The sequence below is a fragment of the Thalassophryne amazonica genome, chromosome 2 (genome assembly GCF_902500255.1).
Source record: "Thalassophryne amazonica chromosome 2, fThaAma1.1, whole genome shotgun sequence".
In the NCBI taxonomy this organism is placed as follows: Eukaryota; Metazoa; Chordata; class Actinopteri; order Batrachoidiformes; family Batrachoididae; genus Thalassophryne; species Thalassophryne amazonica.
The window spans coordinates 56,707,351-56,724,659 of NC_047104.1; the positions used below are offsets into that span (position 1 = coordinate 56,707,351).

The 17,309-nt window shown below is 38.5% G+C and overlaps 1 protein-coding gene across 1 annotated transcript in view; it reads left to right on the plus strand.

Annotated features, from left to right (window-relative positions):
• Positions 1 to 799: 799 nt before the first annotated feature.
• The window catches only part of slc6a2 (solute carrier family 6 member 2), a 94,509-nt gene continuing 77,999 nt past the window's right edge, over positions 800 to 17,309 (plus strand). The window contains exons 1-3 of the mRNA XM_034186346.1: positions 800 to 1,726; positions 8,386 to 8,517; positions 13,822 to 14,059. Of these exons, the coding sequence (XP_034042237.1) occupies positions 1,426 to 1,726; positions 8,386 to 8,517; positions 13,822 to 14,059 (671 nt within the window). The 5' untranslated portion in view covers positions 800 to 1,425. The remainder of the gene's footprint in view (positions 1,727 to 8,385; positions 8,518 to 13,821; positions 14,060 to 17,309) is intronic.

A 17,309-nucleotide genomic window follows, 5' to 3' on the forward strand; every position in this document is an offset into this window, starting at 1 on the left:
TAAACAACCAGACAAACAAACAAACAAACAAAGCACATATTCCAAATATCTTTGACAACTCGGCACAAAGCAACCAACAAACAACATCATAGCTCCTTGTTACCTGGTGCTTTCTTGCACCATCACTTCATTTAATCACAAACTAACTGGCCCAAATCAGGCCTGTTTGACTTTTGTAAAACAAACAGTGAAGAGCAAAGAGGACAGTTATTGACTTTAATAGGATGAACTGATCAGCCATATCTAATAGAAATCATTGCCCCTGGTAAAAGCTGCTGTGGAATCGAATTACCCATGGAACACAATGCTTTTACCGCTTCTTAGAAAACTGTAATTCAATCAGTTAAGTACAAAGAAGAAACAAACAAAGTATACATTAAAACACTGAAAAAGTTTTTTTCTGAAATTCAAGTACTATTTTGTCAAAGTGAGAACATCAAAGAGCTATAAAAATTTTAAAACCAAGCACCATCTAAAGCTCCAGACACTCTACCTTTACCTATATCCTGCAAAAATCTACATTCTGGCTTTCTGAGCGGAACATCCAGTGTTTTGAGGACGGAGAAGTCATATTTAACACATTATACTCTATAAAAATGTTGTGTTCCCAGCCGTTACAGTGAAGGTAGAAATACAGGAATAAAGTCATGGAAACTTTCGCTCAGACAAAAGCCGACCATGCCAATTTCACATCGAACCACGGAGAAATAGTTAAATTATGAAATATCACGTGGAAGAGAGAGAGGAAACCGATTTATAACATCGCATTTTATATCCAGTCTGCCTGAGAAGGCGAGTCTTGTAATTCCTTGAGGATATAGTAGCCACTCTTCCCTCAGACGCATTCTGGACGCAAGAAGCATCAGGTCATGGAGAGGTGTCCCTAAGATTATCAAGTGCGCGGAAAGCCTTCCCTTCCGGGGTTTTAAAGTACGGAACTTTATCCAGCCTGGACGATTAATGTTAGACAATCGTTTTATTAAATATTTAATGCGCTCGGTGCGCGCGGTGAGGATTTGGCGCTGAAGTTCTCCGACACCTGTTCCACACTTCAGCTGCGGTATATTATGTTACAGCTGTAGGTTTTTGTACGTGCACACATCGGCTTCGTGTTTAGCTGAAATAATGCCACCTGTTCCCCTCCTGACAGCCCAAAACTCTATTCTTCGCCGTGAGTGATTTTATTCGGGGAAACTTTTACGCACAAACTTCAAACGTCTCAAAACTGCTTTCCCAGAACGCGGAGGGACTTTCGGTGGACAGCATTCAATTTTTTCCCTAGAGATTTTCCAGCGGAATTCTTTTCCCACCTTATTTCCATCGCTGTCCAAACGCGCCGGCTCACGCCGTCACCTTCAGGAAAACCGCAGGGGGGCCGTGAGAGCACTGGGCCAGTGTGGGCTTTTTTTACGCACCGCAGAGAAGATGAACATCCAGGTTCAGCCAGAACACAAACTGTCGTCGGTGGCCCCGCTGAAGCAGTGTAACAGTGTGGAGAAAAAAGACGTAGAACTGATCCTAGTGAAGGACCAGAATGGCGTTCAGTACACCAGTACCTCCATCATTCCCGCGTCAAGTCGCTGTGCCGGTCCTCCCGGATCCACCTCCGAGCAAGACCGGGAAACGTGGGGCAGGAAAATAGACTTTCTGCTGTCGGTCATTGGCTTCGCGGTGGACCTGGCCAATGTTTGGAGATTTCCTTACCTGTGCTACAAAAACGGAGGAGGTGAGTGAGAACAATCCGTGCGCGCATACAAGATATCAAATCTTAAAGCACCACCAAAGGTCACAAGACTTTCCATTCCCATTAATTATCAAAGCAAACCTTCTAGTAATAACATGGGATTAAAAACCTAGATATTCTGCGCATTACTGAGACTCAATGTATATATTTTTAAATGATATAACAGTTCTATTTTGGGGGTGGAAAAAGTAAACATTGGACTCACACATAGTGGCTCAACTTTAAACAACTTGTAAATTATTCAAAAAAGTTGAAAAATATGGAGCTTAACTGTATTAAGTAAAAAGACAAAAAAGAGGATTTTTTTTAGTTAGATTTTTCAAAGTGGAGGTGAAATATTTTTAGTAATAAATAGTAAATGGACTGCATATATAGCTATTTTCCATGTGAAGCAGAAGCTCAAAGCACTTTACAAAGATGTCTCATATTCACACACACCAATGTCAGGGTGCTGTCATGCAAAGCGCTCATTACACACCGGGGACCAACTTGAGGATTAAATATGTTGCTCAAGAGTTATGAGTGATTTTCCGCCCAGACAGGGGTTTGAACAGAGGATCTTCTAGTTTCAAGCCCACTGTTTAACCACTAGACCATCACCTCCCCAATAAAGTAAATGGTATGGGGTTGTTGTATTGAAAAGGTGACATCAATTCTTTAAAAGTTTATTTTAAAACCCCTTCTAAGCCTGTATATCCCACCGATAGGAAATTTCACTTTTCCTTTATGGGATACTGACAAGCCAAAATAAGGCGGGTGGTAGGGGTTAAAACTTTACCACACAACAAAGATTTTTCATTTAAAAGTTCAGCAAATCCAAATTATAAATTGGTTTTCAAATTAATTATCAAGCTTTTAATTGGACAATTAATTTGAAAACCCATTTTCTGCAAAGGAACATCAAATGTCTGCAGATGATAAATAAGGACGCCTCAGGCTGTTTTTGAAACTTTTCCACACTGATGCTGCTGCATACAGGGACAGGAATTAACACGTGTACAGATGGATCATCAAAGGGCTGCGCTCCACAGTGTGTTGTTTCACGCTCACCGCTCCTGACAACAGCGTGCTCACTAGAAGGTGTGCCCCGTCCTGTGTTTGCCTGCGCGTCCATTCTCCGCCAGTCAACATGTTGTGACCCCCAACTGGTGAACTCTGACCCCTGTGCTGTCACTCAGCACAACACATTCATTTCTGTAGATTAATGGTTCATTTGTCATGAAAGTCAGCAACAACAATAAAAACCCAGTTGTGAGGGGTGCGCTCTCACAGCGCACAGTCTTCTTCCTCATAAGTTGTTTTTGATTTGTCGCATTTAAATTTTTTGTGCATTTATTTTTATTCATCTCATTTTCCCCCAGTGTGTACAGCCTGTTTAATGGGGGTATTTTATAAATCCAAGATGAAGTTAGATAGTTAGATATCTCAGAAGGTCTTAAATTTGACTTTAAGTATATTTTGCAGAAATGTGGGTGTTAGAGATGGGAACAGATTACTTGCATTTGAAGCTGATCCAAATCAGGCTGTGGCTAAACCTTTTAAAAACATTGTAATTGCATGCATCTTAATAACAATAAAAAGAGACATATGTATATTGTCAATGGTGTATCAATGAAAATGTGAAATTTCTTGTGGATCCAGGAAATAATCTGGATCATATTGGACAAAATATATATTTGAAGGAGGTGGAGGTTGAATTTATCCAGTGACTGTTTGGCACTAAGCAACATTGACTTAACACTAGCATTCATTTGAGACAAGCAGAAATCTCTGACATACAACCCATTTTGTCACATTGTACTGTATATTAGAAAGGAGAGTAGAAATGCTTTGCATAAGATTGTAGTGATGAGACCGATCCTGTTTCTGAGACTCCAACACATGCCTTTGTGTGTATTGTTCTCTGTATTACTTCATAGTGGTGCAAAACTTGTCAAAATATTTTGAATCCAGCTGCTAACAGTGATGACCACATGTAGGAAATCTGATCATGTTATTCTGGTGTTGGCCTCCCTTCGCTGGTTCCCGGTTCATCTGAGGATAGGAATCAAGGTTCTGTTGCTAACATATAAATTACTTAATGGTTTTAAACTTCCTTGTCCTATGAAACATACTGTATAGTGCCCTCTAAGTATTGGAACACTTGGTATATTTTGCACATTTTAATTTGTTAATGCCATTTAAAATACAAAAATACCAAAAAAATAAAAATAAAAATAAATAAATAGTAAGTCCCTTCGGCTGCTCCCTTGTTTGCACTTGGGGTCGCCACAGCAAATCCAAGGTGGATCTGCTTGTTGAATTGGCACAAGTTTTACGCCGGATGCCCTTCCTGACGCAACTCCACATTACATGGAGACATGTGGCAGGGGTGGGATTTGAACCCAGAACCTTCTGAACTGAAACCAAGTGCATTAACCACTTGGCCACCACCCCTGCTAAATAAATAAATAAATAAATAAATAAATAAAATAAAAATGTCTAAAATGATCTTCTTTAAACTTAAACTCAAAGCAAATCTCTACAACTTGATTTAAATTAATTAAAAATATAAAAGCCAAGATGATGGGTTGCATAAGTAATAGGCCCCTTTGATATAATACCTGTAAATTATTTTATTTTCAGGTTTCTTCAGACAAGTCAGGGGATGGAAACATAAACATTTCCAAGGCACCGAATATGTTTTGAACTTTATTTACATCACTTATGTAGAAATACAAACAATATGGCACTCTATGGTAAATCTGTGTGGAGTAGGCAGTTCTCAAAAACTGAGTGACTGTGCAAGAAGGAGAACAGTGAGGACTTTCTTAAAAAGAAGACCTGAAAGTTTAGCTACAATTTGCCAGAAGGTACATCTGAGATGCAAGCCTAGATTTGATGTTTTGATGAAAGAAAATACTCCTCTATATCACTTCATCATGAAGCTGTATAACTGAAGATACAAAATGCAAAACATGCACTGTGCACAATTTCTCCAACCACAGCCACAGAAGCCAAAACTTCTTCTGGGTTGTCTGGGTGTCTTGGTGGCTTTCTTCACTCTTCTCCTTCCTGCACAGTCACTTAGCTTTTGAGAACTGTCTACTCCATCAAGTTTGTATTTCTTTGTAATTGATATAAATAAAATCCAAGACATATTCAGTGACTTGGAAATGTTGATGTATCCATCCCCTGATTTTTTTTTTGAAGGAAGCTGTCAATAAATCTGATTATTTACCAATCCAGTCTCACAAGCTTTTTTCGTGCTCCCGTCAAGAAATGAGTCAAATTTTTGTGATTTTTTTTTTTTAATCTTACTATTACTAACCCTACCCATTCCCCTAACCCTCATTCAGTTGAAGTATTTAAGTATAAACTTAAGACTCTCCTGCTTCCCCACTCCCCTTTTTTCCGTGTGTCATTTTTTTATGTGTATGTTTTTCGTTCAGCTATTTATGTTTCAGATTTTTTTGTGTTGTAAAGCACTTTGACATCTCACATGTGACAGAACATTATCAATAAAATGATTCTTATTATAAGTTTGTGCTTGTGTGTGTGTGTTTGGGGGAGTGGTTATCAAGTCAAATATTCACTCATTCATTCATTTTCTATGTCTGCTTATTCAATTAAGGGTGACAGGGATGCTGGAGCCTATCCCAGCGGTTATTGGGCGAGAGGCGGGGCACACCTGAACAGGCCGCCAGTCTATCACAGAGTACAAGCCAAATATAATAAAAAAAATTTCAACTACATCAGAAAAATATGTATTTGTACATGCTGGTTGAACATCTGTAAAGGTAGAATCTTAATAATACCTCTATTTTTTTCTAAATTGTGATTTGGATGCCAAACCTGATATGGTGGAAGTGCTGACCTTTATTCCAAAAATGTTTAAAGTCACATGGATTTGCCAGGGGCTTCCTTGACATCTGGACTGGGAGGACATTTCTGTTTATCACATACAGACAGGAGCAGCCAGTGATCAAATCAACATTCTCAGCAGACTGAGACACACAGGATGATTGCTTAAAAATAAAACCCCTCATTTTCTACGACATTATCCATCTGCTCACTAAATTTCATCAACATCCTTTCACAGTTTTGTGAGTTAAAGCTTGCAATGCGCCAAAAGTTGGCCCCCTGGATGACTGCCAAAACTGAATCACTTATTTCCCGGAACATTATCTATCGGCATGGCCATTGTGGTGGATGAGTGGTTTGCACTGTTGCCTCACAGCAAGAAGGTTGTAGGATTGCTTCCCACCTCTTCTTTTCTGTATGAAGTTTGCATGTTATTCTTGTGGGTTTCCTTTGGGAGCTCTGGCTTCCCCCCTCTTCCAAAGACATGCGGGTTAGGTGAATTGGAAACTTTAAATTAACACTAGGTATGAATCTGTTTGTACACAGTAAAATCACCACTGTAAAACTAACACTGGTGATTTTACTGTGTATGTAAGTGGTGCTAACCTTAAATGGGTTTAGAAAATTGCTGTTGACATTTCGTGTTCGTGCCAGGCAGCTTCAAATCATTCATTATCATGTTGCTTTTCACAGTTTACTTCACACCTTGTTCACTGTTAAACCGAACACTCCATTGAATTAAGTTAATGTAACTCAAACTTTGAAAAAAGTTATAGCCACTCATTTCCATTAATGAAACTAACTCAAAAATGAATTGTTGTCATAACAACTCAGTTCCTTTAAGTGCATTTAAAGTTTTGGGGCATTTAAGTGTTGGTGATGTATTTCCAGTGCATTCCATTCACTCATTTTAATTGAGTTTATGTAATGGAGGCCAGCAGGTGTCGCTGTGCATATGTAGTTAGTAAACCTCACTCCCAACAGCTCAAAAGAATTCTCTGGTCACAAGGCCAGAGCCCTGGGTTTTAGCCTTCTGGTTAAAGAGTCTGACTTCCATGCCAGAGATCGTGAGTTCGAATCCCGAGGGGAGTGAATGACCAGAGTCATAACACAACGCAGAGTCAACAAGTGAACCAAATAATGCATCAAAAAAATCTAATTCAAAATGTAATGCAAATTTTTTTAGGCAGAAATTTGTCACTTTTTTAAACTGAAAAACATAAACTAGATTTACACAAGTTTAATTAACTATAAATTGTTAAGTTACTGCAACTTTAACAATTAAATTTTTGAAAATGATTTTATTTAAGTTGGCAAACTCAAATGGTTTAAGGCAATCGGTTTCCTCAAATGGTTTGAGTTTAACTAACTCATTGAGTTTTACAGTGCAGTTTTTTAGTTACAATTGCACCAATTCTGGTAAAAAGTGGTACTATGTACTTTGGTTCTGTTCATATGATCATGAATAGGACTAATAGTTTTGACTGATCACTGCTTTGGACACCAAGCATTTCACACAAACAAGGTCAATGTCTATGACATAAAATACATAAAATACAGACAGGGTACATTTAAAACACAGGTTTAAAAATGGGAAAACAATACCCCCCCCCCCCCCCCCAAAAAACAAACAAACAAAAAAACAAAACAAAAACAATAAAACTCTGGTCTAACTAAAAGCCTGTTTAAAAAGAAAAGTTTTAAACTGCTTTTTAAATACATCAACAGCATCTTGCGTGACAGATGTTGCAAACTATTCCTTTTTAGAACCCATGTAACTCAACCAACAATTTGCATCACTTTTTTTATACAAAAGAAATTAGAGGAACTTTATTTTTTAACCCCTGTACAAACTGAAATTGATACTTGTTACCATTTTTGCCATTTTAACCTCATAACCCCTTTATATCGAGTCAGAGATAGCCCAAACTACACCTTTTTGGAATCTTTACGGTCAGATAAATACTATGGTATACTTCTCGACATGACTGGAGCATTTTGAAATGTTGACCCCTGTGAAATGCTTCATTGACCCCTATCTGACTATAGCCACCCACCCTGTGATAGTTATCTTGCACAAATAATCACTATGGATATATAATTAATAAATTATGAATGTTACGTTTTTGCCATTATAGATGGTAGTAACACACCAACTTTCAGGGATCTGTCCCAAGGCCTAACTGTAGATTTTTGTTTATACATCCAGTCCCGTCTTCCTCTCTACCACCTTCTGTTCCATTTTACCACACATTTAATTAATTTTACCACCACCGAGTAGTCAGAAGTGAAACACCATAATAATCACATCCTCATCCATTTCTTTAATGTGTGTATGACTACAATGCTGTACTAAGTGGAACTGATAAGAGCCATATAAAAATTGTGTGTACTGTTTTATTTTGTTTAAAAAAACAAAAACAAAGGAACTGTTTGGATTGCAGGTAGTTCTTTTTTTTCTTAATGAATTGCATAGCCGTTAAATTGTCAAACATATACACTGGATTGCCTTTAATGTGTTTTGCAGCTTGCACCGTGCACGTATCTTATCTCGGAAAATCTAAATATTTGATTGGGATTCGGTATCTGCAGATACTCAATATGAAATGATCTAGATAAGGATCAGGGGCAGGAGCAAAAATTCTGGACAACTTGAATAATTCAAACAGTTTGGACACTGCGTTTTTAATGACTCTTTAAAATAGTTACTGTACTTACAACGTAGTATGTTATTCATTATAAAAAAAACTGTTGGAATGTCAAATGTGATGATGATGTCACTATGTGTCTCACTCCAGGTGCTTTTTTGATCCCTTACATTCTTTTTTTGGTCATTGCGGGTATGCCATTGTTCTACATGGAACTTGCCTTGGGCCAGTACAACAGAGAAGGAGCAGCCACAATTTGGAAAATATGCCCCATATTTAAAGGTGAGATATTCTCTCCATAACCTTATCTCTCTGCCTCTCACTGCCCAGTCACACTCTTCTTTTTTTTCATTCCTTATAGAGTCTTGTCCTTTTGATATATGGCTGTTTTTGTTCTTTCACGCTCACAAGTTGATAAATGTCACTCAGATTCTTTATCACTCGGGCCCTTGTGTAGCCTGAGATCTTTGAGCTTTCTTGATCATTTGCTATACTTGTTCTTTTCAAATGTCAGTTTGAAATTAGTGATGTTCAAACCAATGTAGCATCCACTGAAAGCAATCAAAACAGCTGCATTTATAGTTTTATGTAAAAAAGAAAAAAAGTCAAGAAATTGCAGCGGTCTCTCTTGCCTAATTGGGGCTCAGCCGCTTAAGATGTACAGAAGCACGGTCATGAGAGCCACTCTGAAAAAAAATGTGAATGATAACAGATTTTGATTATTTCACAGTTGAACAGATTTTTGAAGGGGAAGGGAAGGAAAACTTGATTTTTGAAGGGGAAGGGAAGGAAAACTTGCCAAATCAGTCCTATTTAGCCATAGGTCACTGGGTACGTGTTGTGAGAACCTTCTATTTTTTTAATACGTGATATGTGACAGTTTGAGAAAGTTAAGTTGCATATTTCATGTTCAAATGCAGTGCACAAAGGCAAAAATAAAAGTGCAGGATTTGTGTTTGATATGATTGCTTCATTAAGGCCAAAGGGACCCCCATGTTTTATATGGTTGCAGCAGATACATGGCTGCTATCAAGAAGTGGAGATGGACAACTGTCTGTCTGGGTGGCTGCCATCTAGCATCCAAGGTGGTTCCCAGACATGACTTGACAAATGGGCAAACACACAGGACTGTGTGAAAACTATGTGCTACCACTCCCCCTCTATCCACACATGTGGTCCTTCAAGGAAAGAATTTGGCATGTCTGTGCTCAGTATACAGCGACTTGCAAAAGTATTCAGCCCCTTGGTATTTCACATATTTTAATTTATTTATGTCCTTTCAATTACAAAAAGTAAATCAGGCTTCTCAATATGAAAATTTCTAAAATGATCTTCCTTAAACTCAAACTGAAAGCACATGTCTTCAAGTTGATATAAATTAATTAAAAATATAAAAGCCAAGTTGATAGGTTTCATAGGTAATAGACCCCTTTGGTATAATACATGTAAATAATAAGTTTTATTGCCAGTTTTCTTCAGACAAGTCAGGGGATGGATTCATGAACATTTCCAAGTCACTGAATATGTCTTGAACTTTATTTACATCAGTTATGAAGAAATACAAACAGTATGGCACTCTATGGTAAATCTGTGTGGAGTAGACAGTTTTCAAAAATGAGTGACTGTGCAACAAGAGTGAGGATTTTATTAAAAAGAAGACCTGAAAGCCACCAGGACAGCCCAGAAGAAGTTATAGGCCTCTTTGGCTGTGATTGGAGAAATTGTGCGCTGTGCATGTTTTGCATTTTGTATCCCCAGTTATACAGCTTCATGATGAAGTGATATAGAGGAGGAAATATTGACTGGACACTTGAGGCTGGCTCCAAAACAAAGCACATTCCCATAGGACTCCATGATAAAATGTCCAAATTTAGAACAGATATAAACAGGTTTACATCCTGGTACAAAACATGGCTTTGGTCTCTATAAATAGTTTTTCCTGTATGATAACTGTACACAGGGTGATTTTTTTCTAATTTCTTAGTTTAAGACATTATAAGCCATAAAGTGCTGTATAATTGTGGGTGTGGTTGGGTTGAGTAACAGCAGCCAAGCCCAGCATCTCTGCCTCTTGTACCATCTGACCATAACTCAGATTCCGCTGGATGCGTCGCCCGCCACTCCCAGTTGTGGAGGGCTATGTCTGTTTGTTTGGAGTATTTTATTCCAAACTACATGAATAATATGGCTTGGTGTGTGGTGAAATGTTCAAACAGATCATCTAAAACGTCTCTGCTGCAATGTTCCAAACTCTTGTCTTATTTAATGTTGCATAGTAGCAGAGTAAATTTTTCTCAGCAAAATTTCCTGTTTACAGTCTATGACTCCATGGCTGCACGTTAAAACAGGCATGTGGAAATTTGTAGCTGCTCGTGAAACTGTATGGATGGCATAAGGCTGCAAACTTTCTGATCTCTTATATAACGGTTTATTATTGAATGTGTCATTCTTCACACATTCCCACATTGTCTTCTTGCCTAACTGCCATGTGCATTGTCTGAGTACACCATGGGTTGAACACCAAAGTTTTTATTGGCTTCAGCACTGCAGATGCTTTTTTTGTTGTTCCTGGAAAGCATGAGTGGAACAAAACTCTTTGGGGAAATATGTAAACACAGTTTCATATTTTGGCAGCTTTTTAAAATGACATTTCCTTGTGTGTCCTGTCTGCTGCTGCCCTGTTGGAAAGATACCATATGTTCACATTATGACAATGTGGAGGCGCTATTAGCATACCGTGTTACTGTATTACATAAAAGCACCACAATATTCAGCAACATTACATAGCTTTTTTTTTTTTTACAAAAGTGGTGCTTTTCTGTGGCATCACAGCCGAGCCTGTGTATTCTTGTGTTAACCAAGAATGTTGTCTAGGTCCTACAATCTGTCCAATACTTCCATGGACAGGGTGTTGGGTAAGGTGCTTGATTACATGACTCAAGCACGTTTGGTAGCCACTGTAGATAAAGAACGGGTCACTGTTGTTGAGTTTGTGGATGATGTTGTGATCCTGTCAGGGTGACAAGGTTTGCAATGGTCCTGGATCAATAGTAAGATCCAATCTTTGCATGTCTTTCTGGGCTCAGTCATCAGAAGAGTATTTGTCATGAAAGCGATTCACTTGTAGCAGCAACACTAATGACTCTTGGAAGCCAGTCTTTGAGATCAAGAAGTGCCTGGGAAGAGTTTATAGAGTCACAAAGTTGTTGGACAGAGGTATTTGCAGAATTTCCATTCTCTTTGCAGGATAAAGAAGGTCCAAGTCTTTAGGGTCCTGGTGCTTTCTATTTACTGTGTAGTTGTGCGATTTGGACTCTAACCACTGGCCTAAGGTGATGACCAAATTGCTTTGGTACTAAGTGTTTCTAGAGAATCTTTGGGTGCTGCTAGAATGATTTTGTATAAAATAAGTAGGGAGACACAGATAAGGTGCACTGTGTACATTGTAAAGGAACACCCACTATGACTTACAGCTATGTGACCTGCTTTTCTGAGCATGATCCATCAGGTGCTGCCGTGTTGATGGCCCCAGCAACTGGAAAAGACCAAATAGATACCTATAAATCACCAGGCTGCAGCTGATAAGAGTGTTAGCTTTATCAGGTGGTGATTGACCAGTTGACTGTCTGAGGGGGTTGCCAATCAGTACTCAGGACAGATCAGCACAGTGGTGGATGCAACAATGCACAGCACCAGCACATGCGTTGAAACTTGACCTAATCTGTGCTTTTATCATCTCTGCCAAGGAGGTTATGTTTCCATTGATGTTTGTCTGTCTGCCCAGTTGCAGACATGGGGCCAAATACAAAAGTATTTGTATTTGAAAATACTTAAATATATTTTTCGAAGTATTTCTATTTCTATTTTCTGATTTTGAATTCAAAGTATTTGTATTTGTATTTCAAATACATCGCCGATCCCAAGTATTTCCAAATACTTTTATAAATACTTTTTCAAATACTTTTCAAACTTGGGAATCTCTGTGACACCGTGTTGAGACACACCAGATATGACATTTTATTATTGTTTTGTGATATGGTGGATACAAAAGGATACAATATTGATGGAAACAGAATATACATATATTGTGATAGTTTGATTATTGCCTGTGATATTATAATAGTGAATTTGTGATAAAACATTCAATTCTTTACTTAGCAATAGTATTTGGTAATGCTATTTTCACAATAAACTGTCACCAGTTTATCAGTTTTTGTGTTGATTTGTTGTTTATAGTTCATAGAAAGTATTTGTATTTGTATTTGAAATACTCAAAATATAAAGTATTTGTATTTGAAAAAGTTGTTGTTCACGAGTGAGGGATGGATGGAGCGTGAGATCGATAGACGGATCGGTGCAGCATCTGCAGTGATGTAGTCGCTGTATCGGACCGTCGTGGTGAATAGAGAGCTGAGTAGGGGGGCAAAGCTCTCGATTTACCGATCGATCTACGTTCCGATCCTCACCTATGGTCATGAGATTTGGCTCATGACCGAAAGAACGAGATCACGAGTACAAGTGGCCGAGATGAGTTTCCTCCGCAGGGTGGCTGGGCGCTCCCTTAGAGATAGGGTGAGGAGCTCGGTCACTCGGGAGGAGCTCGGAGTCGAGCCGCTGCTCCTCCACGTCGAAAGGAGTCAGTTGAGGTGGCTCGGGCATCTTTTCCGGATGCCCCTGGACGCCTCGCTGGAGAGGTGTTCCGGGCACATCCCATTGGGAGGAGGCCCCGTGGAAGACCCAGGACACGCTGGAGGGAATACATCTCTCGGCTGGCTTGGGAATGCCTTGGGGTTCCCCCGGAGGAGCTGGGGGAGGTCTGGGCGGCTTTGCTTGAGCTGCTGCCCCCACGACCCGACTCCGGATAAAGCGGAAGAAAATAGATGGATGGATGGATATTTGAAAAAGTACAAAGTATAAATAATAATAATAATGATAAAAACAGAGGTGTTTTAACCCCCGCAACACAATCTTGGATAAGTGGTTGAAGATGACTGAGTGAGTGAGTGTGATGTTTTAACCTTGCAGTCTATTGTCATATTTCTATACTTTCTTATGTTACACATGAAAAACACAAATATTAAGACTGTGAGTCAAAGTAAACACATTTCGTAAAATGTCATTGTGGGAAATCAAGCAAATGCCACCTGGTTTCACAAAGCTGTCTGTACAATATTGTAATACAAGATGTCTAAATTATTTTGAAATATGCATATTACAAAAGCTAGTACATTTAAATTCAACAGTCCTTACAATGTGGTTACGAGTATATTGTATGTAACAAGTGACCAGTACACTGGGCTCATGATGTTTTACAGGATTACACAAAACCCAAGCTTTTCTCCTTGACACAAAAGTCAACAAAATTTGGAAAAACATTTAATCATATGGCACCTAAGTGGCTCTACTCTACTCTTTTCTACTCTCCTATTTTACTCTTCCTTTTTAGATATTTAGATATACCCTTGTATACTGGCATAGTTCCACCTTAGAATTGTAATATAATATATAAGATATACCTTACTGAATTTTCATATAACAACTTGACAACTGCTGACATTTGTTCTTGTCCATCCTCTTGTTCCTTAGGTGTGGGCTACACTGTGATCGTAATAGCCCTGTATGTGGGTTTCTACTACAACGTCATCATTGCTTGGTCTCTTCACTACTTATTTTCATCCATGACTACTGAGCTGCCTTGGCTTCACTGTGGCAACAGCTGGAACAGTGAGAACTGTACTGACCCGAAATTCATCAACGGGTCTGTCCTGGGTAATGGGACGTCTTACGCCAAGTACAAGCTCACCCCAGCAGCAGAGTACTATGAGTAAGTGAAAAGCACATTAATTCATTAAAGTGCCATTCCACACATTTTGAGGTCTGTAATATTATTATGTTTAGCAGTTGCACTGAGTATAATGTTGTTTGGCTGTTGGCAACTGTTGACTTGTTGCTGAAAGTTTAGTTACATGGCTCTTCCTCAAACAAATATGAGCTATTCAGAGGAATACTGTGCTTATTGAAAGTAAATTCCTTAAAATTGGCTGCAGCTGTGAGATCCCAAAACCAGAGATTCAAACCAACAGCACATGTAGATGTGAAATGCTGTGACTCATTACTGATGGATCAGGGTGACTTGAGGATCGACACTGTTATCCACACTGGCTCCTGTTCGAAGTAAATCCTTTTGTGTTGCTGTTATATATTCTGCCTGTGTGCGAAGCAAATGAGAGCAACAATCATTGAGAATGAAGTTTAATAAAATGCATGATTGGAGGACTATGGTACAAAGAGGGGGCAATCTTATCACATAGAAACCTTGTAGATGACTATACACTTGTATCCTCCTTTAGAAAAACTTCACCACTTTGAGCTTTTCAATTTCAGAGCAAAGATGTCCTCCCCAAGATAGGTAATTGAAAATATAATGCAATGCTAAAATACCCTTGGCCATATGAGCATTCTCTTTTTTTTATAATTTGGAGTTGTTTATTTATTAAGATCTTATTGTCTGATGTACAATTTGTACATGTTCAATAAAGCCCCTCTATCAATCAATCAAGCAATCAATCATAAACAATATTTATGTGTTAATGCCGTCTGCAGAATGGTGTGTGTATGTGTACATGAGGTTTTGACAAGAGCAGATGTTAGCTTTGAGTTAGCGGTAGTTAGCATGCATGCTGTCATCCATGAAATGTGTTGTAAATTACTCCAGAGGTGTTATCGGGTTACAAAAACAGCATTTTCAGTTTTAGAAGTATTTATTTCTCGCTAGCTTTTACATATGAGAAAGGTTTTATATTTAGTAAAACAATGAAGCAAAGTTAGCAGTTAGCGACACCAGGAAGTGATGTCACCATGCTAACGTCCAGGAGATCATACCATAAAAATAGGAACCAAATGTGACTTTTTGGCTTCTTAAAATATCTCAAAATAGGTAAAGGTTAGCCATCTTTGAACTTGTCCAAGGCCTGTGTCCTAAGAATGTGTCCCTGTGAATTTGAAGACTCTGGAAGTAATAGGACTGGACTTATGCTGATGGCCATATTTGATGACCTCAGGTAAAAATGGGTTGTGTTAGATAGAATACTTGGAAGGTGAATCTCAGTGTGAGGGATCTGTCTCATAGCTTGCCTGCACCTTCTGGGGCTCAGACTAATACCTTACTGGCTGGAATAACAGATGAGAATCAGGAGATGGATGATGCAGGATAGAAAAGCTTAGGTAAATGCAGGAGGATGGGGCATCCAGTTATAGTGCATCTAGAAAGTATTCACGGTTCTTCAGTTTTTCCACATTTTGTTATGTTACAGCCTTATAGCCTTATTCCAAATTGGAGTCAATTTATTTTTTCCTCAATATTCTACTCATAATACCCCATAATAACAACATGAAAAGGTTTTTTTGTTTTTAATTTTTACAACTCTATTAAAATTGTATTAAAAAAAGAAATCAGTATGCGCAGCCTTTGCCATGAAGCTCAAAAACTGAGCTCAGGTGCGAAATCTCAAAAAACCTTTTTTCACATTGTCCTTATGGGGTATTGTGTGTAGAACTTTCAGGAAAAAATTAAGGGTGTAACATAACAAAATGTGGAAAACGTGAAGTGCGGTGAATACTTTCTGGATGCACTGTACATTAGGGTGGGCAACATGGTGCCATCTAGGGCTGAGACCCTGCAGGAGTTACTGGGAACTGATACCTCAACTTAAAGTCCTGATTATCTATGAAATGACCTACTGAGGTGAGAGGGAACCAGGAAAACCTGCCCTGTTTTGGTCCTTCATGCCCACCCCTGGGTTATACAGTAATTATTTGATCGGGGCATGCTGGTGACATGGCCCATTATGCCTGAACCTACAGTACAATCAACAACTTTAACAACATATATTAAGATCTCCAGTTCAGGGCAGATCTTGCCTTCTGGCCAGCTTTGGATTTTGTCATTTAGCACATGATTCACAACTCATTGCTGAATCCATGCTTTTTATGTTTAAATGAATTCCAGTGTGAGAGGAAATGCAATGGTTTCACAGTTTTCACCCAGATTTCACTGTCGTTAATAAACCAGTCAGAGACCAGCCAGGTTGTAGATGGGTTCAGTTCCTGTTGGACCTGCTTCTGAGTAAGGCCACAAAGGACAGACTGAGCACCGGCTCAGCATGAGCTTGGTCTGTTGCCTAAACCAGTAAGACATGCCAGCCCCAGGACACGTGGTATCAAATAAGCGAGGAAAGGCCATTGTCTGATGTGTGGTGTTACAAAAGGTCAAAACCTTTCCTGTTCGTAAATAAATACTCAGTTATTTGCAGAAATTCTTGGCATGTATTGCTCAGGTTGAAGTGAAACTGTGGCAAATACAAAGAGCTGCATCACAGGTAAAGATGAAATTAGTTGTACGTCTGTCCAACAGGGGAAAAGTAATTTATTTTCAGTCCAATAACTATTCAAGTTTGAGTATGATTCCAAGGAAAATTAAGAGTGGACTGGTCAACAATGAAATAAAACTGTCTCTTAAATTTCAAGGCGATGTGTCATATCTAGCCAATGGGGTGTGAGCGACCACTCCCACAGAGGAATTTTTTTTCAGCCCCCAATTATCTTTTAAAGTTACTTTAGGATCTCAATGAAAATGAAGTAGCAGGATCTAATGTTTTGGACTAACCAGAACAGTAGCTGTTACTGAAGGCAAAGATGTCCAGAATTATTCATAATTTCATGGCTTAGATAGCTGATGCGTACACACATGTACACACACACGTGGGCATCTGGCAAGGGTGTCCCAATTCATGCACCTGCCTAATTTTGTTTCAATAATTATTGCACACTTTCTGTAAATATTAGAAACTTCATTTCACTTCTCAAATATCAGTGTGTTCATCTGCTGTATGATATATTTTGCTGAAATTTCTGATCCAGACAACCAATGATATATATATATATATATATATATATATATATATATATATATATATATATATATATACATATATATATATATATATATATATATATATATATACAAGGTCTGTCCGTAAAGTATCGTACCTTTTTATTTTTTTCAAAAACTATAT